The 25,506-nt window shown below is 55.4% G+C and overlaps 1 protein-coding gene across 3 annotated transcripts in view; it reads right to left on the bottom strand.

Annotated features, from left to right (window-relative positions):
- Nucleotides 1-1,970: 1,970 nt before the first annotated feature.
- Nucleotides 1,971-25,506, bottom strand: part of GRK6 (G protein-coupled receptor kinase 6) — a 34,848-nt gene continuing 11,312 nt past the window's right edge. The window contains exons 3-16 of one of the 3 annotated variants that reach the window (XM_073355079.1): nt 23,928-24,040; nt 23,413-23,490; nt 22,966-23,066; nt 21,338-21,430; nt 20,874-20,937; nt 19,912-20,052; nt 17,819-18,009; nt 17,188-17,225; nt 16,916-17,005; nt 13,505-13,713; nt 12,688-12,825; nt 12,223-12,360; nt 11,781-11,915; nt 1,971-8,555 (exon numbers count right to left, since the gene is read on the bottom strand). In XM_073355079.1, coding sequence (XP_073211180.1) covers nt 8,550-8,555; nt 11,781-11,915; nt 12,223-12,360; nt 12,688-12,825; nt 13,505-13,713; nt 16,916-17,005; nt 17,188-17,225; nt 17,819-18,009; nt 19,912-20,052; nt 20,874-20,937; nt 21,338-21,430; nt 22,966-23,066; nt 23,413-23,490; nt 23,928-24,040 — 1,535 coding nt within the window. In that variant the 3' untranslated portion in view covers nt 1,971-8,549. Of the gene's footprint in view, nt 8,556-11,780; nt 11,916-12,222; nt 12,361-12,687; nt 12,826-13,504; nt 13,714-16,915; nt 17,006-17,187; nt 17,226-17,818; nt 18,010-19,911; nt 20,053-20,873; nt 20,938-21,337; nt 21,431-22,965; nt 23,067-23,412; nt 23,528-23,927; nt 24,041-25,506 lie in introns of those variants that run through there. The other 2 variants (XM_073355078.1, XM_073355080.1) reach the window with 2 other exon arrangements.

Raw genomic sequence — 25,506 nt, 5'->3', positions numbered from 1 at the left:
AGGGAGACCCAGAAAGAGTCTGTTGTTGCTCAGGACAGTGTTCCTCTAGAGCAAGCCTTCGGTGAAGAGGGTAAGAGCAGAATTTCTGTGAGGGGTGAATTGTTGCATAGAAAAGCCCTAGGGAAAGGAATCCTCATGGAGTCTTTGCAAACAGTTTACTGCAACTGAAGGGTGTGAAAGTGATTTAATCAAGAAAGTTTCAGAGTAGCAGCCGTGTTAGTCTGTATTCGCAAAAAGAAAAGGAGGACTTGTGGCACCTTAGAGACTAACCAATTTATTTGAGCAGAAGCTTTCGTGAGCTACAGCTCACTTCATCGGATGCTTTAGCTCACAAAAGCTCATGCTCAAATGAATTGGTTAGTCTCTAAGGTACCACTAGTACTCCTTTTCTTTTAATCAAGAAAATTTCAGTTCCTAACAGCCAGAAATTTTCTGTTGTGAATGGATCCACTGACTTTCCTGTTGAAAGATCCAGTGTGGAGAGCTTTGAGAAGGCCTCAGATGGAGTGAGAGCTGTTAAGAAAGTTAAAACAATCCTCTAACCCAGTGGCTGTGTTTGGCCAGCTTGTTGGGGAGACAAGGTTGTTGAGAAAGGGATGTCTCCATGCTAGTTCTGTAAGTGAACAGTATGTGGCCCAGGTCAAGATGAGGGCTCTTAACCAAGAGAGCCCAAATTGCAACCCTCCAGCCTGGAGCGCTGGGAGAAGACCTGATCCCAGTTTGACCCCCAGGGATTTTGGGGTGGCAAAAGAGCACAGGCCGCATAAACCTTCCCACATGCGGCATGCGAGTGCTATCGACCACCCCTGACCTAAGGGAGGGCGTGAAACTGGAAGGGCCTGGTGTAACTCCCACCAAGGAATGGGAGAGATGCTGGGGCATCCATGGGAACGTTGGTGGATTCGAACTTCCCCAGGTCACCAGCTAAAGTGACCCCGCTCAGTTCGATCTCGAAGGGGGGAGAGATGTGATGAAGTGGGACTGTTCTTAATGTTTCCTCTGAATAGTGTGGGGGTGCCTCAGTTTCCCCTATGCAGTTCTTAAGTATCTAGGGGGTGGGATAAGGGTGTATGATCATTGCAGAGCCCTAGAGGGCAGGTGTGTGCAGGGATCTGGACACAGAGAATGGCCAACACCCTGTTTCCTGGCAACTGATGGCCTGGCCCTTCCCCCCTGTAAAGTGAGAGCTAAAAGGGTTGGAGAACAAAGGAACCAGGTGACCTCCTGGCCCCGGAAAGGGACAAAGCCCAGAGGAGTAGGGGCGGGAGAGAGTTTCAGTTTGGGTCTGGCTGGGGCCATGGAGTGAAGTGCAGACGGGGTTGTCTGGCTCATTGCCCCCCAAAATGGACCCAGCTGAGGGGTCCGATTCTCTGCACCTACAAGCTCTGTGTTAGACCATATCCCTGTCATCTAATAAACCTTCTGTTTTACTGGCTGGCTGAGAGTCACGTCTGACTGTGGAGTTGGGGGGGTAGGACCCTCTGGCTTCCCCAGGACCCCGCCTGAGCGGACTCGCTGGGGGAAGCGCACGGAGGGGCAGAGGAGGCTGAATGCTCCGAGGTCAGACCCAGGAAGGTGGAAGCTGGGTGAGCTGTGTGTCCTGCAGACAGGCTGCTCACAGAAAGGAGACTTCCCCAGAGTCCAGCCTGGCTTCATGGGGAGCAGTTCCAGAGCATCGCCCAGGGACTCCGTGCCTCCTGGGCATCGGAAACTACCTGCAGTGCACAGAATGGGCTAACCACTTGGGTCAATACAGGAGGAGGTAGCCTGCGGTTGACAGTGGGGGAAGTGCTTGCTGGCAGATAGGCACCACCTGGGGTCAATTCAGTTACTGGTCCCGCAATGAAGCATTTCCAAGAGTTTAATACGGGTCTCAGTTTTTTGTTTTTAAATGTAATTGCAACTTAGAAGCCCAGGGCTTTTAGGGGCAACTAAGGACAAGGAGTTCTTAGGAAAAAGCAATTTGCAACCATGTTTCAAAGTTTTTATTGGGAAATTTCCTTTAAAAAAACAAAACAAAACAAAAAAAACCCCACCATTTGCCAAGAAAACCAGTGCTGCTCTCGGCAGATAGAGCCCCTTTCCATACAGGAAATGACTTGCTAGGTGCCACATTTGGTAGCCAAACTCTTGCTCTCTCTCCCTTGCTATTACTGCTGAACAACAATTTGGAAATTGGATCTTGAACTCTTCTTAACATTCGTTGAGCACAGCCTCCCCCTGGCAAAGTTCAGTGAGGCTGCAAGGAGCCTGGAGATTTGCACATGCCCCCAAGTTGCTAGCAAGTAGCTCCAAAAATTAACTTCTCAGCCTTTCAATACTTGCATCTCACCACCCACCCAGTCCTACTCCTCCACCTTGAATGCAACAGCATGGAGCCAGAGGTACCATTACCAAGCTGAATTATGAGAGAGGATATTAAAGTCACATCTCCCCCAAACTCTCCTTCCTTCCATGTGCTGTAACCACACAGCGTTGCTCACTCCAAAAACCTCTCTGCCTGCAGGAGCCCCCCCTCAAAAACCCACCCCTCAGCAGGCAGGCAGGAACTGTTGTGAAGTTACAGGGCACTTGCCACGGGTAGATCCATGCTCTATCAATGGAGTCACTCAGCCCATTCCCACAGGGAACAGCTTCAAACTATTAGCTTCAGCACTGAAAACCTGCTGCCACCTCCCAGATCAGGCATAAGAGCAACTGGTGGGTCTCAGGACAGATGCCTGGAAATAGGAGCTTTGCTGCTGTTTTTTCCAGCCCCTGCTGCTTACAGCCCTAAACAGGAAACACTAATCCTTTGCATGTGATGTCACACCCATCACCCCAGCAACCAAGGCGATGTCAGAACCAGAACTTGGGCTTGAGAGCAAGAGCAGGTGAAGTGATCAGAGAAGAAGAGCTGGGCTCCCTGCCAACAGCCAGAAAAGGGGGCATGCCACATGTGCCCGAGGCATGTAGGGTCCTGCCCCCCCACTGAGGGGCACTGTGTGAGGCACAGAAAAAGTAGGGGACAGTCATTCCAAGAGGGCTCTGGCACTTGGGCTGCTTGCCCCTCCAGGTTCAGTTTTCAAGTGACAGTAGGGGCAGACTCTTCTCACCAGGCAGGTGCAGTTCCTCCACAGGCTGAAGTCAATTACTCTGACTTGGCCTGGTGACACTCCCCTACTGGAAACCACCTCCCCCCCACAAACCATGGACGGCAGTGCCAGCTCTCAGTAATGTGTGAAGGGGGGAGCTGGGACTCTGTGGGAAGGGGCCCTGCCTTCCCTGCCCCCCCCCAACACACACAGAGGTCCCCGTGTGCCCAGGCAGCTCTCCGAGCCACTTCACCATGGCCTGGAGGAGGGCTAGGACCCACCCACAGTGCCTATTTCTAAAGAATACAGGGCTTGATCTCCAGCAAACAGAGGGGAGAGACGCAGCTCCCACCATCAGCATGCCCTGTAGAGGGAGGGCAGCGGCTGCTGGGGCTTGTTCCAGCACATAGGAACAGTCCTTTCAGCCAGTGGTTCCAAGTAGGAGCCTAGTAACGCCCTGAGAGAGCACATGCTGGAGCAGTGGCTGGCAGAATATGCTTGTGGCTCAGTCCAAGTGTCCAGACTCCAGCTAGAAAAGGAACAAAAGCAGCCCACTCCAGCTGGAAGTGCAAATCTGATTGAACTTACACGCCCCAGCCCCTTGCTTTCACCCCAGCCTGTGCTGCCCGAACATGTTGGGGAGGAACGCAACACTAGAATGGCTCAAGCTATTGCTCAAGTGCTGCAACAAACCCTGGCCTTTGAACACAAACCCCCCCATAGGCCACAGCTTGGCAGAGCAGATGCCATGGCAGGGCAAGGGGCCCCTGCTAGGAGCCATTAAAGGGGCACCAAGTACCTGCCTGACAATCCCCAAAGCCTGCACCAGCACACCAGGAGGAGGAGTTAAACGCCATTGTTCACAGCCTCAGTGGTTCCTTGGTGTACCTGACAGCACTTTGGTCGAGCTGCGTCTGCACTTCCCCTTGCACGTGGGGCTGCCACAGCAATGGGGTGTGGACAACCCGCTTCTAAAGGTAGGAAAATGCAACAGTAAACCCACAGACTTCAACAGCTGTGGAGGGAGGGGATGCACTGAGGGCAGGAGGGATTAAAAGCAAGTGAACGTGGGGAGCGTAAAGGCTGGTGGGAGGCAGAGGGGGCAATGCATAGAGGGCAGAATGAAGGCACCCTGCACGGGCCCTGGAATTGCGTTTAGAACTAATTTGCTGACCCTGACTAGCACTGCAGCTGATGGTAGGCTTAGCCTGTGCTTGCTGATGGGCAATCCCAGCTCCCACACCTGGCAGCAGATTGAGAGGGGCTGGAGCAAATCAGATAGCAGAGGTGGGTGTTACAGATGAGCATCCACAAGGGCACTGATTCAGAGCAAACCCTAGTACGCAGCCACCCTCCCATGCTAGCTGGAGTCCCTCCCAGCAGGAGGTTGCAAGGCATGGGTTAGATTCCCTTTTCTAGGGCCTCAGCAGGAGCATGCCTGCAGTTTCCGGCACAGGGGCGAGTCCCCCTTCAGCCAGGCAGTACTAGCTCCCAGCCATAGCATGAACTCATGCAGCCTCTTATGCCCAGGTATTGCCCCAGAGAACTGCTCCCAGCCGAGAGCCATCCCCATTGTCCAGATAGAGCTGGTCCAGGAGCGGGATTTGACTGGGGTCATTGGAGGGGGCTTCCCAGGGAGAAACTTTCTCCACCCATATGTAAGATCCTGCTCGGCCCCAGGGATAGGAGAATGTCTGCACAGCCAGGCTCGCTGTGGTTTTGGGCTGGAGCAGGCCCCTGTGCTGAGAGTAAACCAGTCGCTATGTTCTCCCCTCCACAACCCCAGGGGAGACAGCTCCACATACCCTCTGGCAATTGAGCTGCTACCCCTTTTCAGAAGCCTTCCTTTCCTTCAAGTGGTCAACGCTCCCTGCTGGGTGGACAGGGCTGAGCACTTGAGAGCCCCGCATGCAGCTCAGACAAGTTGGCTAGGAGCACCCAAAACAAGTCCCAAGGCCCCCTGTGAGGGGAAGCTGTGGATGAGCTGCTAGAGAGTGGCTCAGATGGAGGAAGAAGGGGGATCCTGCAGTTTGGGATGGGCACCGCCCAATGCACAGAGCAGGAGCCAGGCCCCATTAGCAGAGCTACACCCAGGATTCCTGGGGAGCTTGGATGCAGCAGGGAGACAAACGTGACTGGCAGGTGGATGCACAGGGGAGGGCTCTCAGTGTTCATAGCAGAAGCCTGATGCAGGCCTATGGAAGTGCAGAATTTACAGCCTGGCCCAAGAGCCACCCTGACCCAAGAGAGGTGAGCACCTTTCACTCCTCTGCATGCCCATGGTTCACCAGGCAGCCGAGAACCCAGGGGCTTGGCTCGGCTAATCCTAGGCTCCTAAACAAACCTGCTAAACCCACAAGAGAAAAAACAGAATTTGGGTTTGTTTTTGGCTTAATTGGCTTGTGAGTTTCTTGTTAGCTAGTTTTTGGCTTCTAGTTTGTTGCTTCTTTATTGTGATTGGTTCCTGGCAAGCAGGGGCAAGGGTTGGGGCGGTGGGGGGGGGAAGTCAGGGGTGCTCACCTGGAGCCCACCACAGTCCCAGACTGCACGCCAGGGGGTCTAATAAGTGAGTGTTGGGGTTCTTAGGGACTGGCTTGTTTTGAAATGGGATTAGCTTGATTTTTGGCTTATTGTGAAAGTTGGAGAGCTAATTTACCATGTGTAAGTTGACAACTGTGCTCCTGGGCAGAGCAGCATAGCTCTCCCCGAGCAGGTTTGTGTACCAGGCTGCTAGGTAGAGACAGGGGGAGAAGGAGGAGGCAATGGGAAGTGTGTTGTGCTCACTGTATTCACCTCTGCACGGCAGCAACAGACATGACAGAACTTACATTTAACAGAAAGGTTAAAAATTCTTTAAATATTCCCACCATCAGTGCAATGCAAGCGAACGATACCACAGGTCCGAGGAGCAGCCAGCCCAGTGCACGGGGGAAGAGTCCCGCTACCGCTAGGAACAAATGTGCACTGTACAGGACACGAGCAAATGGATGGACCCCTAGAGCATGTCAGAGGGCTGAAGCAGTCCCATAGGGCCATGCAAGGCTCCAGTTGGGACGCCAAGCCCCTCTCCTTTGATTCCCCGGAAGGCACAAGATTTCTAGATGCTGCAAGGCTGCGTAATGGAAGAGATTCCCATGGAGAAAGGGTGAGGTGCACTAAGCCTTTGGCACAGGTCCCTGGGGCTCAGCAGCCAGCTAGGCCCAGCCTGGAGGTGATGGCCTGAGTGGGGCTGTTCCACTGAAAGCAGCTCAGTACCTCCGAGCAGGGTGGAGCTGCAGACACCACAGCTGGACACAGGCAGCAGGCTCAGCCCCACTGCCCTCTATGGGGGCAGAGGCACATTCCTATGGGGTCTGCACAAAGCGAAAGCTACAGACACATTGGGCACCGATGGCCTCTGCCAGCCAGTGCAGCGAGCTAGACTCCTGCTGCAGCTCCTCCAGGGGACTACCCAAGCGGTCTACGATGGCTCTCAGCAGCAGCCAGGGCACCCCACGCCACATGCAGAATCCAGGAGCTGGCCTGGCTTCCAGCTTTATTTGGGAAAGGCCACATCCTGCCTTGCTGCAGAGAGCGGCAGATGCTGAACTGCAGCTTCAAACAGCCGGGGTGATCCTGGCTCCCATCAGAGGGGCCAGAGGCAGTGAGTGCCAGGGTGAGCAAGGAGAAAAGGTGCCCAGCAGGCAAAGGGGGTGAGGCGAAGCACTGACTGGTCCCATAGCTGGGCTTTTTAGTGGTAAATGCTTTGGCATGGTACTTTCCTGTGCCCAAAGGGCTGTGGGAATGTTTGCACAATGGACCTCCCCTCTAGCCTGTGCTGCCAGGAGACATCCTCCCGGGGGGCGGGGGGGAAGCAGTCCCAGAAGGTCCTAGGGAAGATACTTTAGACATGTTAAGGTGCCAGGAGTGGCCAAGGGGCCCCTGCCCAAGACTTCCAGGGCAGAGCAGGTGCAGCAGCTCCCCCATTGTGGGAAGAACTGTGCCCAGAGCCCATGGGAGGGGGAGGGGGAAATGCAGAAGGACCCCCTCCCCCGAGAAATAAAAAACCTATGCATGATATATACATACATACAGACCTATATAAATATATCAAACCTGGGGCTTGCGAGACTGGCCAGCTGCTGGAATGGGTCATTGGATCTGCTCCTGCCAGCTCCTGCCCTGGCAGCCCCACCTTGTGCTGGGGGATCCCTCTGTCCCCGGTGGAGGGGAGCAGCGGGGCTGAGAAGGGGAGCAGCAGAAGAGCAATTCCAAGCAGCAGATTCGGAAGCATCCAGGTCTTCCCAGCCATGGGCTTTCCCCAAGCACAGCGAGGCCCTGCTGCACAGTGCTCCCTGGCGCAGGGCTTGCTGCTCACAGCCCAGAGCATCTTTCTGGGTCTACTTCGAGTGTCTCAAAATAGAGATGTGCAAAACTGTAAACAAATCCCATGTGGCAGGGTAGCTGCTACCTTGTCCATCAGGCTGGCGTGCTGCACAGCTGGGTGCCTGGGAGAGGCAAGAGGGTCCAAGCCCGGAGAACAGGTTGGGGTCTACAGCCGGCTGGGCTCTTCCTCACTGTCACTGCAGTTTCCACAACAGTCCTGAAGTCAGAAGGGCAACAGAAGGGAGGAGAGGGAGAGAGGAGCACAGCAAGCAGAGGGTGAGCATGGGTACAAAACAACACGCCCCCAGCTGCCCTGAGCAGGGTGGGTCACCCCGCACTGCGAGAGAAGGGACTCGGAGCCAGGGGAAGAGAGCTAACACCCTTGGGAGGGGAACAGATAGGGGAGTCCTTCCAGCAGGACCATTTCCCAGAGGACATGCCCTTGAGTGGAGGAACAATCCTATACTGGCCAGCTCAGCAGCTTGAGGTGGGACCTCACTGGCCTTGCCCAGACTGAAATCCATCGGGGTGCAGAAGACACACAGCAACCAGCTCACGTCTGACCCAATGTCTGCACCCTACACAGCACAGGGCCCCTTGATCACTGGGGGCCCACAGGCAGCTGGCTCCCTCAGCAGGAAGAGGGCAGGGATCTGGGCAAGGCAGCTCTTGGAGCCCATCACAAACAATCCTTGTGCCCTCAGTACATATAGACCTATACAAATATCCCAAACCCTACAAAGCACCTGGGCTGGCGAGACTCAGAGCTCAGGATGGAGGTCAGGGGGTCAGCAGGAGCCTTTGACTTCCTGGAGCCCCTCGCTGGGAGCAGGGCCCACAGCAGTGGTAATGCAGGGAAGCTTTGACTGAGCAGACAGCAGTGGCAAAGCCCCCTCTCACACTGGGGTGAGGCAACGAGAGTGCAGGGAAGCAGGGTTAGTTGCTCACGGGGTAATTAACACACACAAGCAGCATCTGCTCTGCTGGGGTGGGGAGGGTGGGGGTTAGGCACTGAAGGACAAGACGACTCTTCCCCAGGTCTTGCCATGTCCGCAGGTGAGTCTAGGCCACCAGGTATTTCCCTGAGCAGAGCAGCCAGGAGAGGGCTGCTCACCTCTGGAAAGAGAAAAGATGTGGCATGAGAGGCTGGTGAGTCACAACCAGGCAGGACCCCATGTTTGCTGCAGCTCCCACCCCCCTGCCAGGTCCCACAGCTGGCTCAGAGCACTCCTGTGCCAGGACAGTGGGATAAGTGGCTCCGGCCAGAGGCTCTTATGAAACAGCACCAAAGAGGGACAGCCATGCTGAGAGCCTACGAGGGGAAAGCGGGAACCAGCAGAGGAGGTAGCTCGGAACGGGTCTGGGCCAGGCTGTTCTGACATTTACTTGTGTTCAGGTCACACAGCTGCTAGGCAGCAGCTCAGTGGCAGCAGCATGGGCTATGCCTGTCCCTGGATACAAACCGAGGCTACTCCATGCCAGAGAACATGCAGAGAGAGAAGTCTGCAGTGGTTCTGCGCCCACTGGCACCCAAGAGCTGTGCACCAAGCAGCATCTCTGCCTGCTGCAGGCTGAGCCATGCTGGGAGTCTCATTAACGCTGAGGACTCGGCCTGGCAGGATGACACTCAGAAGTCTGTGCACTGAGTCCTTCCGCCTGGGATGGGGGCACACAACTCAGACCCTGACCCCAACTACACAGATAGATCTGACCCGACCACTTTTTCCTCCCCTCCACCTCCCAAAGCAACTGGTCCAGTCCCTGGGCACCTCCATCAGTGACGCTCCCTTCCCAGCTTTCATGGTAGCCCCTCCAACCCATTCAAGATCAGCTCTCTGACCTGGGGCTTTGACTGTGCCCCTCCCCTGGCCCTGCACAACACGCACTTCAAGTTTCTTGTCCTCACCCATCCAGGCCCTGCCTCCCTCTGCTCCTCCATGCCCATCTGGCCTTCTCTCTGGTGTCATCCCCTTGTCAGGTTTGCTACCTTGCCCCCTTCCACTTGCTCCTCTCCACCTTCTCCACTGCCCCCTTCTGCATGCGACACCCTTCCTGAGCTGGTCTGCAAGGCCTTGCCCCCCACTCCTGCTGCAATGCCAACATAGGCAGGAGAGGGGATTGGGCATTCCAGTGCAGTTAGAAACACCCACCATCCCTAGGACTGCAGGGCACCACACCCCAGCCCAGCCCGTCCCCATCTGTCACATGCTTGGCGTGTGTTTCAGACCAGACTGAGCTCTTCAGGGCAGCGTCCTTGTCTCTCTGGCAGCACCCAGCACAATGCATGCACAGCCTTTGGGCACTGCTGCCACATGCAGGTAAGAGCTAACGAACGGGGTGGAGACAGAGTTTGTCATCCTCCAGCACAGCATAGATAGCATCATGCAGATAGGCTGGAGCTGCACAGGGAGGGCGTGTGTGTCTCCAGCAGGAGCCGGACAATCTCCCACCCTCTGGAGGGATGAAGGCTCTTGTTGATCTACTCTGGTAGCAGAGATACACGCAGGGGCCCGAGTCCTGCTGCCTCATAATTTCCCCTTCCCATCCCCTCAGATCAGAAGGGGTGTCCCCCAGAGCCTGGAGCAAACAAGGCACACAGAGAGGCTCTGAAGGAAGCCTGAGGACAAGCCAGGCTTATGGGAAAAGCCTGCTTTTATTCAAGTTTCCAATAAAGGCAAAACCCAGGAAGTGACGTTTGATGGCTTGTGCAGACTACCTGGAGAGCATGGGAAAGCCACAGGTTCAGGGCAGGGGTGCGCAAACTACGGCCCGGGGGCCACATCCAGCCCTTCAGAGGTTTTAATCCAGCCCTCGATCTCCCATTGGGGAGTGGGGTCCGGGCTTTCCCTGCTCCGGCACTCCAGCTGGGGGCTTTCCCTGCTCTGAGCGTGCTGTGGCTCCACATGGCTCCCAGAAGCAGTGGCATGTCCCCCCTCTGGGTAGGGGCAGCCAGGGGGCTTCACATGTTCCCCCCGCCCCAAACACCGCCCCTACAGTTCCCTTTGGCTGGAAACGATGGGTAACGGGAGCTGCAGGGATGGTGCCTGAGGACGGGGCAGCTCGCCGAGCCACCTGTCTGTGCCTCCGTGTAGGATCCGGAGTGGGGACATGCTGCTGCTTCCGGTAAGCACCACCTGGAGCCTACACTCCTGACCCCCTCCCACACCACAACCCCCTGCCCCAGCCGTGATCCCTCTCCTGCCCTCCGAACCCCTTGGTCCCAGCCCGGAGCACCCTCCTGCACCCCCAACCCCTCATCCCCTGCCCCAGCCCAGAGCCCGTACCCCAGTTGGAGTCCTCACCCCAACCCCCTGCCCCAGCTCAGAGCCCCCTCCCGCATCCTGAACTCCTCATTTCTGGCCCCATCCCACAGCCCACTCCCCCAGCTGGAGCCCTCTCCCCAACCCGCAATTTTGTAAGCATTTATGGCCCGCCATATAATTTCCCCGATCCAGGGGTTTGAGTGGTTGTGTCCACACGAGCAGATCTAAAGTAGGGCCTCAAATGAGCTGAACTGCCCTGACCTAGGGTTGGAGATTACTTGGCAACAGTGCAGTTGGCTGCAGCTGGCATTGTCTTTACAGATGTCATAGGGCTAGGTGCACAGGATCATGCGAGGACAGAGCCAGTCTCAGAGGACTGGAGGTACAGAGCCACCTCTTGCAGAGGGAAGCAACAAGTCTCTATGCTACAGACACGTATCGTTCTCAGACCAGGGAGCATGGATCAAGAGGGGAAACAAGGGAAGAACGGGGCTCAGCAGAGAAGAGATAGGGCTGGACCCCAGCCAGACCAGTTCACCATTTCCTGGGCAGTCCCCTAGCGAAACGCAAGCCCAGCACGAGCCGACACGATCAGGAGGTCTGCAGGAGTACAAGTCTCCCCACCCCACCATCAGGCCGTGCGCACTACAGGGATATCTGTGCAGGGCAGTAGCTTACTTGGAGATGTCAGGGCTGGTTAACTCCTGAGGGGGACAAAGCTCCATCAACTGCAGGCCTGAAAATCCAGGGAAAGGCGAGTGCGCTCAGGCACCGGTGGACACAGCGGAGGGCTCCAGCCCTTAGGGAACAGGGCAGGGAGGCCAGAGGACCTGCCGGGCTCTGAATGCCCAGGAGAGGCACTCCCCTGGCACTCCAGAGGAGTGCGGCTGCCCTGGAAACTGGCCCCATCATGCTGGTGACCCCGTGGGAGACGTTGCGCCTCTGGTGCCCCCTAGCGTCTGGCTCCTGCCATTGACTCTGCTGGGTGGGGGAGCGGGGGAGAGTGTCCTGGCAGTCTCAGTGCAGAGGGAAGGTGGGTGCCATCCCCAGAGGGCCCGCTCCCCACTTGGGGGTTTACCTGTCTACTGAAGAGGCGCTGTAGCAAACCCTTTTTGGGCTGTGGAGAAGGCTGTCCTTTCCAGTCCAGGTCAGGGGGCACTGTGCCATCCAGGCTAAAGACATTCAGCTCCTTGAAACACTCACTCTCAATCATCTAGGAGAGAAAGGAGATGACTGCAGCATGAGACACTCACCCACCTGCCTCAGCAGACAGGACCCTGGGCGCTGGAGACCCGCTGACCGGAACAGCCCAGAAAAGCCCCTACCTACCCCACTGAAGGCTGATCACACAGGGCACAAGAGACTGCCAAGAACCCTTCACTCAGTCACTGCACGGAGGAGCAGGGTCACTGGGCTCTGTTGGCCCCTTCTCCAAGGCCTGGACCTAGTCAAGTGCTGTGCTATGGGAGGCAGCCCTCCCTGCCGTGCAGGCGCCCTTTGTGCATGAACCCCCCCCCTACCTCGTTCTGCCACGGGATGGGCACACTCCCTGTAGCAAACTTCTGGTAGAAGTCATTGTCTGTGGGCTCCAGCTCCACTCCCTTTACTGTGGAGAACTGCTCAATGTCCAGCACGTCCTTGCAGTAGATGGCCTGGGGCTGGGAGAGAAGCAGAGGCAGCAGTCACAAAGCAGCGGAGCCGAGCCCCATGGGCCCTGTCAGAACTCCCACCATTTGCCAGGCAGTTCCCTTCCCACCTATGCCACCCATTCCAACAGCATCCCTCACATTGGGGAGGCTGGGGCAGCTGCTCCAGAAACACCCCAACCAGAATGGGGAGCAGGGGGACCCCCTCGTTAGTAAGTAGCTACAGGGCCCCTGCTCACCTGGGAAAAGATCCGCACAAATGGGACAGAGAGGTAATGTGGGAGCAGAGCTCCTCCCCACAGGGCCATGGCTTCTGATCTGCCCAGGAACAACACTTACGTCTGGTTTGAAGGGGGGGTCCAGCATGCCTGCTTCCAGCCTCTTGAAGTTCAGGTGTCTGAAAAGAGGATGCTCCTTCACTTCCTGGGCTCCAGCTCCTCGACACCCCAGCCGCTCCCCAGGGTCTTTGCACAGCAGCTGCAACACAGCACAGCAGGGTGAGAACTGCAGGCAGAGGGCAGGACCCTTCCACAGAAGCCTGGGGAAGAAGATACATGGAACAGCAGCACCTAGCCTTGGTCTACACTAGGAGCTGAGGTCGAATTTAGGTTGGGCTTCTGAATGGCCTCTCAGAGGGCAGGCTCTCCAGCCAGGCAGGTGCTAGGGGGAGTCAGTGCACCCTGCAGCCACTCCACAGGCCTTGTTTTTGGATGCCAGGATGCAACTCCCCCCCATCCCCCACCAAGTTCAAGCAGCAGGCTGTGCCTGCAGCCTCATCCCCAGCCGACTTGGCTGGGACCAAAGGTACGTGAGCAGCGTTAGCTGAGCGAAGGACAGCGAGCCTGGACACTGCCGCTCTGGCATCTGCAGGGCAAGGGAGGAACTCAGACATAGGCGTGGACTTATTTTTCCCCGGGGTGCTCCACCCAAGGCCCTGCTTCCACCACCCCCTCCCCCAAATCCCTACCCCCACTCCATCTCTTCCTGCCCTCGCCTTGCCCCCGCGCTGCTCTCCACCCTCCCACAAACTCCTCCTCAGGCTGCCGAACTGCTGTGGCTGGTTGGTGCTGAGCTCCCACTATTTTTTTTCTGTGCGTGCTCCAGCTCTGGAAAACCCATGGACGCCCTGGGCACCCATGGACTCAGGCATTGGTACCATGGAGCAGAGGGAGCGAGCGCCAGACGAGAACTTCTCCGAGTACTCCTCCTGTACATCCTTCACCAGCCGCTCCACTTCCTCCCGCTTGATCTTCTTCTTCCTTTGCTGGAAGGGAGATTGGCCCTCGATCATCTCATAGACAAGGCAGCCCAGAGCCCACCAGTCGGGACTGAATGTGTAGCGCTCATTCTTCACTACTTCGGGAGCTGCAAGGGAGTGGGGCAAACGAGTGCAACATGAGGATGGAACACGACCCACGAGGGCAGAGGGTGAATCTAGCCTAGTCAGAGAAGGGCTGGGAATGGCTCAGGCAGGAGAGCTGGGCAAGGGCTCCTTCCAGGCTGTCAGCTTCTAGCCTCCTCCACCTCTTAGCAATTCCCCAGCTCTTCTCCCCTGGAACTATCAGGTCAGTCCATAGGTGCTGGAACTAGGGCTATGGCACCCCTGGCTGGAAGCGGTTTCCATCACATACAGGGTTCACAGTTTGGTTCAGTGGCTCTCTGCACCCCCACTATACACATTGTTCCAGCCCTCATGGGTACGTCCCGGAGCCACAGCTAGGGAGCTGGCTTGCTCTGTGGCACTGGCAGATTCTGAGAATGAGTGGCATGGTCAGGGGTGGGCACAGCCCCAGCCTTGCCTGTGTCTGGGAGGACTCTCGGGAAAGAGGAATAGCCACGAGATGGAAAGGGTGATTTTTGTGACCAGTCAAAAATGAGAGACCTGTCCAGCCCTAAGGCTGTGCAGCCACAGCTGTCTAGGCAGGGATCTGCTGTGGGAGACCTGGGGCGGGCTGCGCTCAGCATGCCTGGGCTGCGGGTCCAATAGGCCAGGGGAGGCTCTGCCTCCCCCAGCACGGCTGCCGAATGCTTGTGGCAGGGTTTGCTTTATTATGCCCCATGCAGGTTCCGGGGCGGCTGAGGCAGCACATACTGCCTCCTCAGCCGCCCCGGACCCTGCATGGGACACATCAAACGCGTCTTCCAACAGACCCAGAAGGCTGGGGCCAGGAAGGGGAGGCACAGGGAGCTCCTCCCGCCCCGGTGGGGAGCGCTCAGGGCTCCGGGCAGCCCAGGACTCCTCCCGCCCCGGTGCGGAGCGCTCAGGGCAGCCCAGGGCTCCTCCAGCCCAGTCCGGGGGAGAGCTCAGGGCTACTCCGGATGGGGGAGGGGCTTGTGTGTGTGTGTCTGTCTGTCTGTGGGCTCTGACCATGGGGAGGGAGTGGGTGGAGCCGGGGGCTCGCCTCCCCAAAGGGGGGGCCCACCTGCCCCCCATGGCTGTGTGCCACTGCTCAACTGCTATATGTTACCATCGCCTTTAGTAGGTGGGACGCTGTATGGAATATGGGTGACTGCTTAGACTAGAAGATACCCATATTATATATGACAATGAATCTTACCAGATAACTTTTCCACTGAGACCTTACATGGCTATGATTTGCTAGGTATGATAATCTTGTTTATAGGTCTGTATCTTTGTATCATGAGTTATAAGTGTGTGACATACACCTACATCTCAAACCTGTGCTGTGTCTCTGGGTGACACCCCTAGGCAACTTGACATCAGCACTATCTAGCCTGTTGGATGGCCCACCAAGGGCAGTCAGCTGTACAATGAATCCACTGAGAGAAGCCAGGGCCTATACCTATGAGTCAGCAGGACATGTAGGGACATGCCTATGGACAGAAGACTCCAAAAGCTTTTCCATGCCCATGTGCTGGGAGCTTGTGTCTGGGCCAAAGGATGTACAAGCCACATGGCAAAGGATATAAAAGGCAGCTGCATCTTCTCCATTTTGTCTTCAATCCTGCTTCTCACCTCTGGAGTAACTTCTCTACAAACTGAAGCTTTGAACAAAGGACTGATAGACCCATCCAAGCTTTGGGTGTGTTCCAGAGGGACTTTACAAGCCAGCAAACTCACCAATGTGGCTATGAACCCGATATATAGACTCTGAAGTCATATGTATGTATCTGATAGTTGTTAGAAGAGAGCTTCAACCATTTCTTTCCTTTCTTTTATTATAAATCTTTAGTTTTAGATACTAAGGGATTGGCTGGCAGCGTGGTATTTTGGGTCAGATCCAAACTAGTACTGATCTCGGAATGTGGCTGGCCCTCTGGGGATCAGAAGAACATTTTGTACAATGAATGGAGTTTTAAATAACTTCTCACTTTACTGGACCTATTTGCTGATTAGGAGCCAGAGACTGGAATGCAATAAAGGGGGCTGTGTGGTTTTTTTTTTTGGCTTCTTGATAACCAGTGTTGGGGATCAGAAGCACAGTTTGTGACCGATTGGTGAATCTAACTACAGTATTAACCACTAGTTTTGGGAGAATCTGCTCTTGTTCTTGCAACCTGCGCCGACTTTGGCATTTTCAGTGTGGGCCACACTAGGCACCTTGGGTCACAGGAGGGATGTAGAATCAGTGCCTACAGTGTTCTGCTCCAAGGTCTCCAGTCTAATTTTCAGTCAGCCATCCCCTCACTGAACCCAGCTGAGGATACCAGAGCTGTTATGATCTGTCAGTAGACTCCTAGTTTTGGGCACCCCTGCTTCTGTCTCCTGTTTTCATTGGGAGCATAGGGGAGCTGTGTGCGCAAAGCACCATGTCCCCATGGTTACGCAATCCTTAAGGACGGCTAGGATTCTAAATCAGAGATTCCAAGGGTCTTCCAGGGCTCTGTCCACAGACACCTACCTCTAAAGCAAAGCCCCCAGTCTGTTCCCAGTCATGGAGCTCTGGCTAGAATGCAGCCCAGGGTGATGAATAGAGTGACACTGTATAGGCCAATGGTTCTCAACCAAGGGTACATGTACCCTGGGGGTATGCAGAGGTCTTCCAGGGGTACATCATCTCATCTAGAGATTTGCCTAGTTTTACAACGGGTTACATAAAAAGCTCTAGCAAAATCAGTACAAACTAAAATTTCACACAGACAATGACTTGTTTATACTGCTCTGTATACCGTACACTGACATGTAAGTGCAATATTTATATTCCAGTAGATTTATTTTATAATGATATGGTAACAATGAGAAAGTTGGTCATTTTCAGTAAGTGTGCTGTGACACTTTTGTATTTCTATGTCTGATTTTGTAAGCAAGTAGTTTTTAAGTGAGATGTAACTTGGGGGTGTGCAAGACAAGTCAGCCTCCTGAAAGGGGACAGGAGTCTGGAAAGGTTGAGAGCCACTGGTATAGGCAGTCACTCTAGCCATTTCTCTGTGGCCAAAGGCAGGTTGTTGGAGGCCATAATTTAGGCAGGGTCTCTATGGTCAGAAAGGACATTGTGGGGGGCAGGGCAAACTTTGGAAGAGGGAGGTATTATGCAAATTGAACACATTTCAAATCTGGAAATCAGGGCACATAGCCTCCAGATTTCCTGTCGCAGGAGATACTCACCCATGTAACCAACTGTCCCCACGCGGCCTTTGATCGTCTGGCCCTCAGGCACGTGCACAGCCAGCCCCAGATCTGAAATACGGATGTGACCTGAATATGGGAATAACACCATTAGGAGCTCACGAGCTGACTGGCTAGGCCATGGCTACTGGTAAGCACAAAGTAGCCCTGATTCACACAAGGAAATGAGAGAGGCTCCCACAGTCCAGGCACAGGGCCAGAGCACCGCCACACACTCCTGGCTCCTCTCCCACCTGCAGCCCTCGACTCACCATGGTCATCCAGCAAGATGTTCTCTGGCTTCAAATCCCTAGAGTGGGAGAGAGCAGATTCCATTAGACATGCCCTGGAGCAGCAAAACCCTCAGCTCAGCCTGGGACAGTCCTACAGGCAACATCCCACCAGGGCAGTGCCTGCTACTTCAGTCTGACTGTCTGTACAAGCCTAGTGCAAAGCACAGATATTGCATCTCATGAGCAGATGGGATGCAACTCCTACCCCTCAGGCAAGGAGTGCAGCCTTCCTACAGTCACATCCCCATCACCAGGCGAGCCCAGCACAGCTCCTGTTCACCCTGTGGCTGACAGCTCAGACTCCAAGCCTCATGAAAAGAGCGGAAGTGAAAAACCACTGGGCTGCTTCCCTCTTCTCTTGTAGAGAACTCATCCAAACCCATCCAGAGCAGGCTTACAGCCAGCCTTTCCTCTAAGGCCTTCCCCGCTCCCTTTAACTTGGGTTCCAGGGTGACCCTCATGGAGGATTGGGAGGGGACTAGCTGGGAGAGGCAGAGCTCCCCGGAGCCCTCTTGCCTTTGCAGCTAGTGAAAGAACCAGCCCCACTAAAGGGCATATTGTGTAACTGTGAGCCTCTACTCCCACCACCATCACAGGAAAGCTCACTCACCTGTACGCTATCCTCTCCCGGTGCAGGTCCTCCAGGCCGCAGCAGATCTCAGCTGCGTAGAACACAGCCCGAGGCTCCTCAAAGCCAGCCTCACCCATATGGTAGATGTGAAACTTGAGGTCCCCTCCATTCATGAGGGTCAGTACCAGGCAGAGGGCATCTTTAGTCTCGTATGCATAGGCTAAGCTCACCTGCAAGACAGAGCAGAAAAGCTGTTAGAAGACAACAGAGCTGCTGCAGATAGAGGCCCTGGCAGGCACCAGGCCCACCCAGGCAGCCAGCCAGCCTTGGACACAGCTGCCTGGGTGGCAAGGTTAGAACTGTTTCCTATCCCCATCACCTATCAGACACATTGGGGATTATCTCTTGGGAGGGGGCTTTTGCACCCCTCCCATTTTTCTGGCTTCACCTGCCTTCCAGCTGTGAAGCCCTCAACCAGCCAGGGCAGACACTGCAGAGAGGAAAACCATTCAAATCCAAGTCTACCATGCGGCAGCAGCTAGTGGGTCCAGCCAGGCAGATCCCCAGCTCACAGGAGATTCCCTCTTCACTGCACACTGAAAGGGAACTGGCTGCATTGTCTGTGCAAGGAGCTAGGAAGTCTCCAGGGAAGAGATCAGAACCAAAGCTGCTGTCCAGCTAGGACAGCAAGACACCTGGACAGGAAGCAGCTGGGTGGAAGCATTTCATGCAGGGCCCTCACCCCAAAGTTCTATCTGGTGGGAACTGTCACACCGCTCAGTGCCATGTGGCCAACACCTCCCTACAGCTGGAAGCAGCAGCCCCCACCCTATGCATTGCCTGCTCCACCAGGCACAGGATAGTGTGCCACAATTGCTCAGTAGATCTCTGCCACACAACCCCATCGAGCTGCAGCAGGTCAGAGGTGGGGCTGGTTGCAGCTTGCCTTCTGCATAGGCCAAGCTTTCCCTTATAGCTGTAGCTCACGAAAGCTTATGCTCAAATAAATTGGTTAGTCTCTAAGGTGCCACGAGTCCTCCTTTTCCTTCTGCAGACTAACGCTGTGACACCATCCAGCCTCTAGGGGGAGCTCCATCACTGTGCCCTGTTCAGCAAACAGGGCTGAATTCTGTTATCCGGGCCCACAGCAGTGGAGTGAAGATCAGCGGGTCCTCTGGATTGTCTAGGGTTGCCAACTTTCTAATCACAGAAAATCCTGCCCCACCCCTTCTCTGAGCCCTCCCCACTCAATCCATCACTCACTCTCCCCCACCCTCACTCACATTCACCGGGCTGGGGCAGGGGTACAGGAGGGGGTAAGGGTTTTGGAGTGCAGGAGCGGGCTCAGGATTGGGGGTTAAGGTATGGGAGGGGGTCTGGGCTCCGGCCAGGGGTGGGGATTCAGGCTCCGAGAGGGAGTTTGGGTATGGGAGGGGGAAAGGGGTTTCCGACCTGAGGCATAGGATTGGGATGCAGGAGAGGGTTCAGGGTGCATGCTCCAGCCAGGCGGCAGTGCTTACCTCAGACAGCTCCCAGTTGACAGTGCAGTGGGGCTAAGGCAGGCTCCCTCCTGCCCTGGCTCCACACTGCTCCTCAAAGCAGCCAGCATTTCCGGCCCCTAGGCGGAAGGGGCTCTGTGCGCTGCCTCTTCCCCCACAGCTCCCAGTGGCCATGGTTCCTGGCCAGTGGGAGCTGTGGACAGCAAGTGAAGCTTCCCTGATCACCCCTGAGCCTAGGGGCTGGACAGGTCACCGCTTCTGGGAGCCACGCAGAGCCAGGGCAGGCAGGGAGCCTGCCTTAGCCCCGCTACACAGCGAACCAGACTTTTAACAGCCCAATCACCGGTGCTGACCAGAGTCGCCAGGGTCCCTCTTTGACTGCGTTTCGGTCGAAAACCAGCCACCTGGGTTCCCCCGAGCAAGGCCTGCACCCTCCTCAGAGCACTGCTGCCATGTCATCTCATGCCCAGCCAGGGAGATGGCACATTTACAGTCCAGCACTGGGGAAATGCAGCACTAGGACCCACACAGGCTCCTTGTGCAGCCCCACTGCAGTGCAGAGTATGGGCCACAGGTGGGTCAGCTGCCTCTCAGCCCCTTAATGCAAAGTTAAAGCAATTCCTATGTACTTACTACAAACCTACTGTTCACTTTTTCCAGGATCTGCTTCTCGTTCAGGGCCATGGACTCCCCCTTCCGCTTTTTGATCCGCTTCTTCTCCAGCTTCTTGCAGGCATACATCTTCCCGGTGGCTCGCACCTGGCATGCACACACCTGGAGGAAGCCAGCAGGCTCAGCTTGCAGGCCAAACCCTGCCCCTGAACCCAGCTGGTGCAGGCTCAGGGATCAGACTCCACCCCATCCAAACTGCTAATATTAGTGCCATGCACTTCTGGGTCTGCCAGCCAAGCAAGCCACCAGACCAACTCTTTTCCTGGTGTGGGGCTTATATGGTTCTCCCTGGCCTGCTGGTCTCTGATCATTGGCCAGTGTGGCCTGCCCATCTGACTCTTCTGGTTATCTACTTCTACCAACTTTGAGCTGTCCCCTTGCGAGCACATGGCAGTGAAGCCTGGACACAAGTCCTGCAGCCCACTGGCCACCATGGAGGGGATGCTTGAGGGAGTTACAGCCCAAGAGAGAGGTGTAACCCAACAGCATAAGCAAGGGGCTGAGAGTCAGGAAGTCCTGTGTTCTAATCCTGGCTCTGCCACCGACTCAGGAGAATCCCAGGTGTGTGCCTCAGTTTCCCCATCTGTAAGATGGGAGATAATGATATTGGTCCTCTGCCCAAGCAGTGGCAGGGTGATAAGTGTTCCCCCAGCACCGCCTGTCCTGAACACACACCATGCCAGCCCCTCTCTCCTCTCCAGACGCAGCTGTAGTGTCCAACATAAGGTGCTCTCCCAGCTCCAGAAAAGGGGATCAAGAGCAAAAGCAGAGAGTACCCAGCAAGTGAGACTTTCCTGGGGACTGGGTCAGAAAGCAAGGCCCAGTCCCATTGTCAGGGGCAGGTGGGGCCCTTTGGCAGGACAAAGGTTTGGCCCCTGAATCTCCCTCATACTCAAAGGCAGGAGAGCATGAAGGCCACTCACCTCACCAAAGCCTCCCTTTCCCAGCACACGATACTGGCGGAAAGTGTTTTTAGTCACTGGCTGCCTGTGAACAAAGCAGAAGAGGCTGGCATGAGATGGGAGGGGGAGCAGTGAGGTACCCGGCTGCATGGAACAAGTCCCCCACCCTCCCTGGTGCAGCAGGCACACCTGGCCTCAGCTAGCTGACGGAGTCAGGAACTCAGAGGGCGAACCCTGGCTCTGCAGTCACAGGGAAAGCAGGGCCCTATTGCTGCCTTAATTAAAGCTGGGAAAGGGCTCCGTGGGTGCTGAGGAGGACAGCACCCTGAGCTGATGTGAGGTAACAGAACATCTGCTCCCACTTGATTGGCTTCGGCCAGAACTCAAGGAAGGGCTGCAGGTTCCCTTCGAGCAGCACCTCCTAGCCCCGAGCCTGCAGGGCCCCTGGGCTGCAGTGCCCCCAAGAGAAGCAGGGACAGAGTTACCTTTCCATCCATTTCCACTGCAGGAAGCGGTTGAAGTAGATGCTGTCGAGGTAATCGGCAAAGGGAGCCACGCTCAGATAGTCATGGATGAGCCTGGGAGAGAGGGGCAGCCAGTCAGTTATGCTTCCTGGGCAGGAGGACACTGTAAATGCTTTCCGAAGGATGGAGCAGCTTGCCAGCCCAGACTTTGGCCCAAGACCCCTCTGATCTAAGCAGTAGCTGGCCTTCCCCACAGCTGCACCCAAGACAAATGAGACCCTTGCCCCCTCCTAGCAGGGCAGCCAGGCATTACCCCAAGCACCCACCAGCACCCCAGGAGAGCTCTTTCCCACAAACTCCAGCCCTTTGGTCCTGACATTCAGTAATCTGCAGCCACTGCAGGAAGAGGAAGCAGACACTGGGGATAACATCGTCCTGTGGGGAAAGCAGTTTACGGAGCTGGGCTGGCACTGCTCAGATCCAAGCATGGCCCCTGTGAGCAGGTGCTGGCTGTGCCATGCACACGAGGAGGATGTGGTACAGTCTGCCCCTTGAGAGAGAGTCCTTAACAACGGAGCCCCCTGCAGAAGGCCCATGCCCAGACATTGTAATCAGCTGCTGAGGCACCGTTGCTATGTGCAGGCGGGGAGATCGGAGCAGGGTCCACAACAGGCCACACTGGGAACCTGTCTGAACCATTACTGGCTCCTGAGGCTAGTGCCAAGGCCAGCCCACAGAGCGATGAGCCCTGCAGAAAGTGTCTGGAATGCAGATGACATCAAGAGCAGCAGATGGGCTCTTCCCTTTTCAGGGGCTGCCAAGAGATGGCAGGGCCCAGACTGGAGACTCCTTGTTCACACAACGCCATTGGTTATGTTCCATAAAGGCAGCGGGAGCACCTGCTGCTAGGCCCAGTATTCAGTCAGGCAATGTCTGAGTTGGACAGCATGATGGAGGAGGGGGAGAAGGACTGGCCTGCTGAACAGTTTCCTTTACATACTTACACGGTACAGAACTCCAGGCACCATCACTGCGGTTCCCCTCAAGCAAGCAGGCCTCAGGCCCCTGCACACCCCACCTCCTGGAGTCCCCTGGACTCACAGTTTCTACCATGTCTTCACAACAGCCACATCCAGATGCAGACAGCGTTAGGCAAGCAGAACTTTTGACACTTGGTCTGTCCCAATCTCAGCCTAAAGAGATGCGCTGGAGAGCCCAACGAAAGCCACAAGCAGGAGGCCAGCAAGTCCAGGGCTGGCCATAGGCAATAGGACAGGATCCACGCAGGATGGTGACTCGAACACCAGTAAAGACAGAGAACACAAGAGAACAGAGATTCCTGCACCACCTTTTGGCCTTCAGGGACCCCTGAAATGCAGGAAACGCAAAAGCTGGCCTGCACTCACACTTCCTTCCCCCATCAGTGCTGGCTAGACTCAGCCTGCTCATTGCAAATGCAAATCCCACTCCCTAGCATGGATAGCTAACAAGACTCAAATCCCAGGAGCAACCCAAATTGCTCCTGCAAAGGGCATATGTTGATGGCCACACTGGACTCAGCCAATTACCTGTAATGTCCGTTCCCCTGGGAATATTTACACTATCCAATGTAACCTCTAGCCAGGCCCCGGGGCCCCTCCCCAACTTACTTGGTTGATTCCTTGAAGAGCTCCTTGCATGGCTCCTGCTCCAGCCTCTCAGAACAAGTGCTCACTAGCGGCAAGGGAACTTCAGGCACATGATCCGCACTCTGGGAAAGGAGGGGCTGAGTCAGACACAGGAAGCTGAGCCCCAGGGTCCTCCATGGGCTACAGCCAGGGGAATGGAATCCACAGGAACCCAGCACAGGTCTCGGCTTGCCCGCAGGACACTTAGAGCTCAGGCACATTTGTTCCTGGGGTAGGGGGAGGGACTCTGCTCCCTCCTCCCTGACTGTAAGGGGATGCCCTGCATTGGGGGTGGCTGGTGCTCTTTCCCGAGCACGCAGTGAGCACCTGGGTGCTTATGCGGCCACCTGCTTCCCAAGCGTCCCTCTTATACATGCCAGCATGGAGCCAGCAGCTCAGCCTCTAGAGCAGCCTGCTCAGGTCACTTACCTTGGGGTTTAGGTAGCTGTCAATCAGGTGCTGCCCACACTCCTTCCGCTTCTCATCTGGAGTCACTTCATACTCTGCCTGTACAGAGAAAATGAGGCTGGTAGGAGTCCCCCTGCTGGGCATGGAGACATGCAGGAAGTGCGTGCAGAGGGCATGCCACAGAACAGCATGAATGATCCACCCGCCATCAATAATCCCCCTCTCCCCATTACTGGCACATGGGGCTTCTGCACACTGCCCCCCAGCCTCAGGGCACAGCCCCAATCTTTCCAGAGACCTTTACTGAACAGCAGCTAACAGACTCTTTCCCCAGGGAAATGTTGCAGCATAAAGCAGAGAAGCAGTCACAATGCTGAGGCAGGGGAGGAAGGGCCAAGGGTTCAGGTCTCCCCACACACTCAGCCCTAGATTTAGCAACAGACTGAGGGCTCTAGGCCAATTGGGCCTTGGCCCCCGACTCTCCGAACATGGGTCACAGCGTCCTGGAGGAATTTCTCACACAGCTCTGTGCTTACCACAGCATCCAAGAACCTGACACAGCGTGACAGCTCAGGCCGCGTCTCACAGAACTGCCGGAAGAGCAGACGCCCAATCGGCTGCTTCTCACAAAGGCTGCGATAGTCCCGCTCTGCAAATGCAAAGGAGGAAGTGAGCCACTTGCCTCAAACGTAGGTATAATCAAAGCCCAGCACAGCCACAGCCAATGAGAATTCACAGATCAGGCCAGTAGGGTTCACTGCGACAATCTATTCTGACCGCCTGTTTATACAGGCCAAAGAATCGTGCCCCGTGATTCCTCTATGGAGCCCATAACTTGCAGATGAACTAGAGTGTAAAAAGACATCCAGTCCTGGTTAGAGACCCCACCTGACATGAGCCTAGGTCAAGCTGCTCCAGCAGGCAAGTCCCTTCATTGTTAGAAGTGTGTGCCTTATTTCGTCCCTTAATCTAATCTGGATAACTTCAATACCCAGCCATAGGATCTTGGTCTGCCTCAGTCTTCTACATTACAGAGCCCTCCTATCAAAAATCTTTCCCCCATGGAGAGATTTATTGTCCATGGTCCAGTCACCACAACTCTCTCTTTGATAAGTTCAACATATTGAACTCCTTAACCCTTTCCCTGTACAGCAGGTTTTCCAAACCTCAGATCGCTCTTGTAGCTATTCTAGAAACCTTTCACAATTTGTCAACATCCTTCCTAAAGTGCACACACCAGAACTGGACTCTATTCCACTAATGGTCTCACTAATGCTGTATAGAATGGTAACGTGACCTCTCCACATCTGCTTGATATTCCCCTGCTTGTACATCCAAGCATCACGTTAGCTCTCTTAGCCATCGCATTAAACTGGGAATAATGTTCAGCTGGTTATCTACCATACTGCCTCCCCCGCCCCAGCCACCAAGTCCTTTTCAGAGCCACAGCATTCCAGGATAAAATACGGTCTATGGTCTTTATTCCTAGATGTAGGACTTTGCAGCTGGCCATAATAAAACACATTTGCTCATGCCCCACTTACCAAGTAATCCAGATCACTCAGTATCAGTGACCTGTCCTCATCTTTATTTACCGCCCTGATCAATCTTTGGGCCATCTGCAATTTTTTTCTTTATTTCTTTTTGAGTCTGCAATGACTTTATATTTTCTTTCAGCTCATTGGTAAAGATACTGGTGGACTGAGAACGGATTCCTGCAAGACCCATTAGAAACGTTGCTTATTCCCCATCCATCAGCAATGTTTTAGAGCCCGCACTCAGCCATCAGGAACCGGGACACGTGGCCACACCCAGCGTGCAGGGGGGCTCCATTTGCCCTTGCGGTCTATCCCTAGTCCAGGCAGAGCAGAAGGACCTGACTCTGCTCACATTATAGGGGTGAGTGCAGTGGCCTGGAAGGGACATGCGCCCTCGCTAAGGGAGGTACTGGGGGGAGGGCGAGAATGCATCTCACTGTATTCAGCACCTATCCCCTGCCACTCCCTAGGACAGAGGTCCCCGCCCTCCTTCATGGCAGGCATATTGTAGGCGTTCCCCTCCCCTGTGCAGCAGTTTCTCCTGAGGAAGCTGCGGCTTCCTGAGTGGTGCAGAGCT

Source organism: Lepidochelys kempii, chromosome 8, assembly GCF_965140285.1.
Source record: "Lepidochelys kempii isolate rLepKem1 chromosome 8, rLepKem1.hap1, whole genome shotgun sequence".
Taxonomy (NCBI): Eukaryota; Metazoa; Chordata; order Testudines; family Cheloniidae; genus Lepidochelys; species Lepidochelys kempii.
The sequence above is the reverse complement of the archived record's forward strand: the minus strand, read 5'-3'. Positions and strand labels throughout refer to the sequence as shown.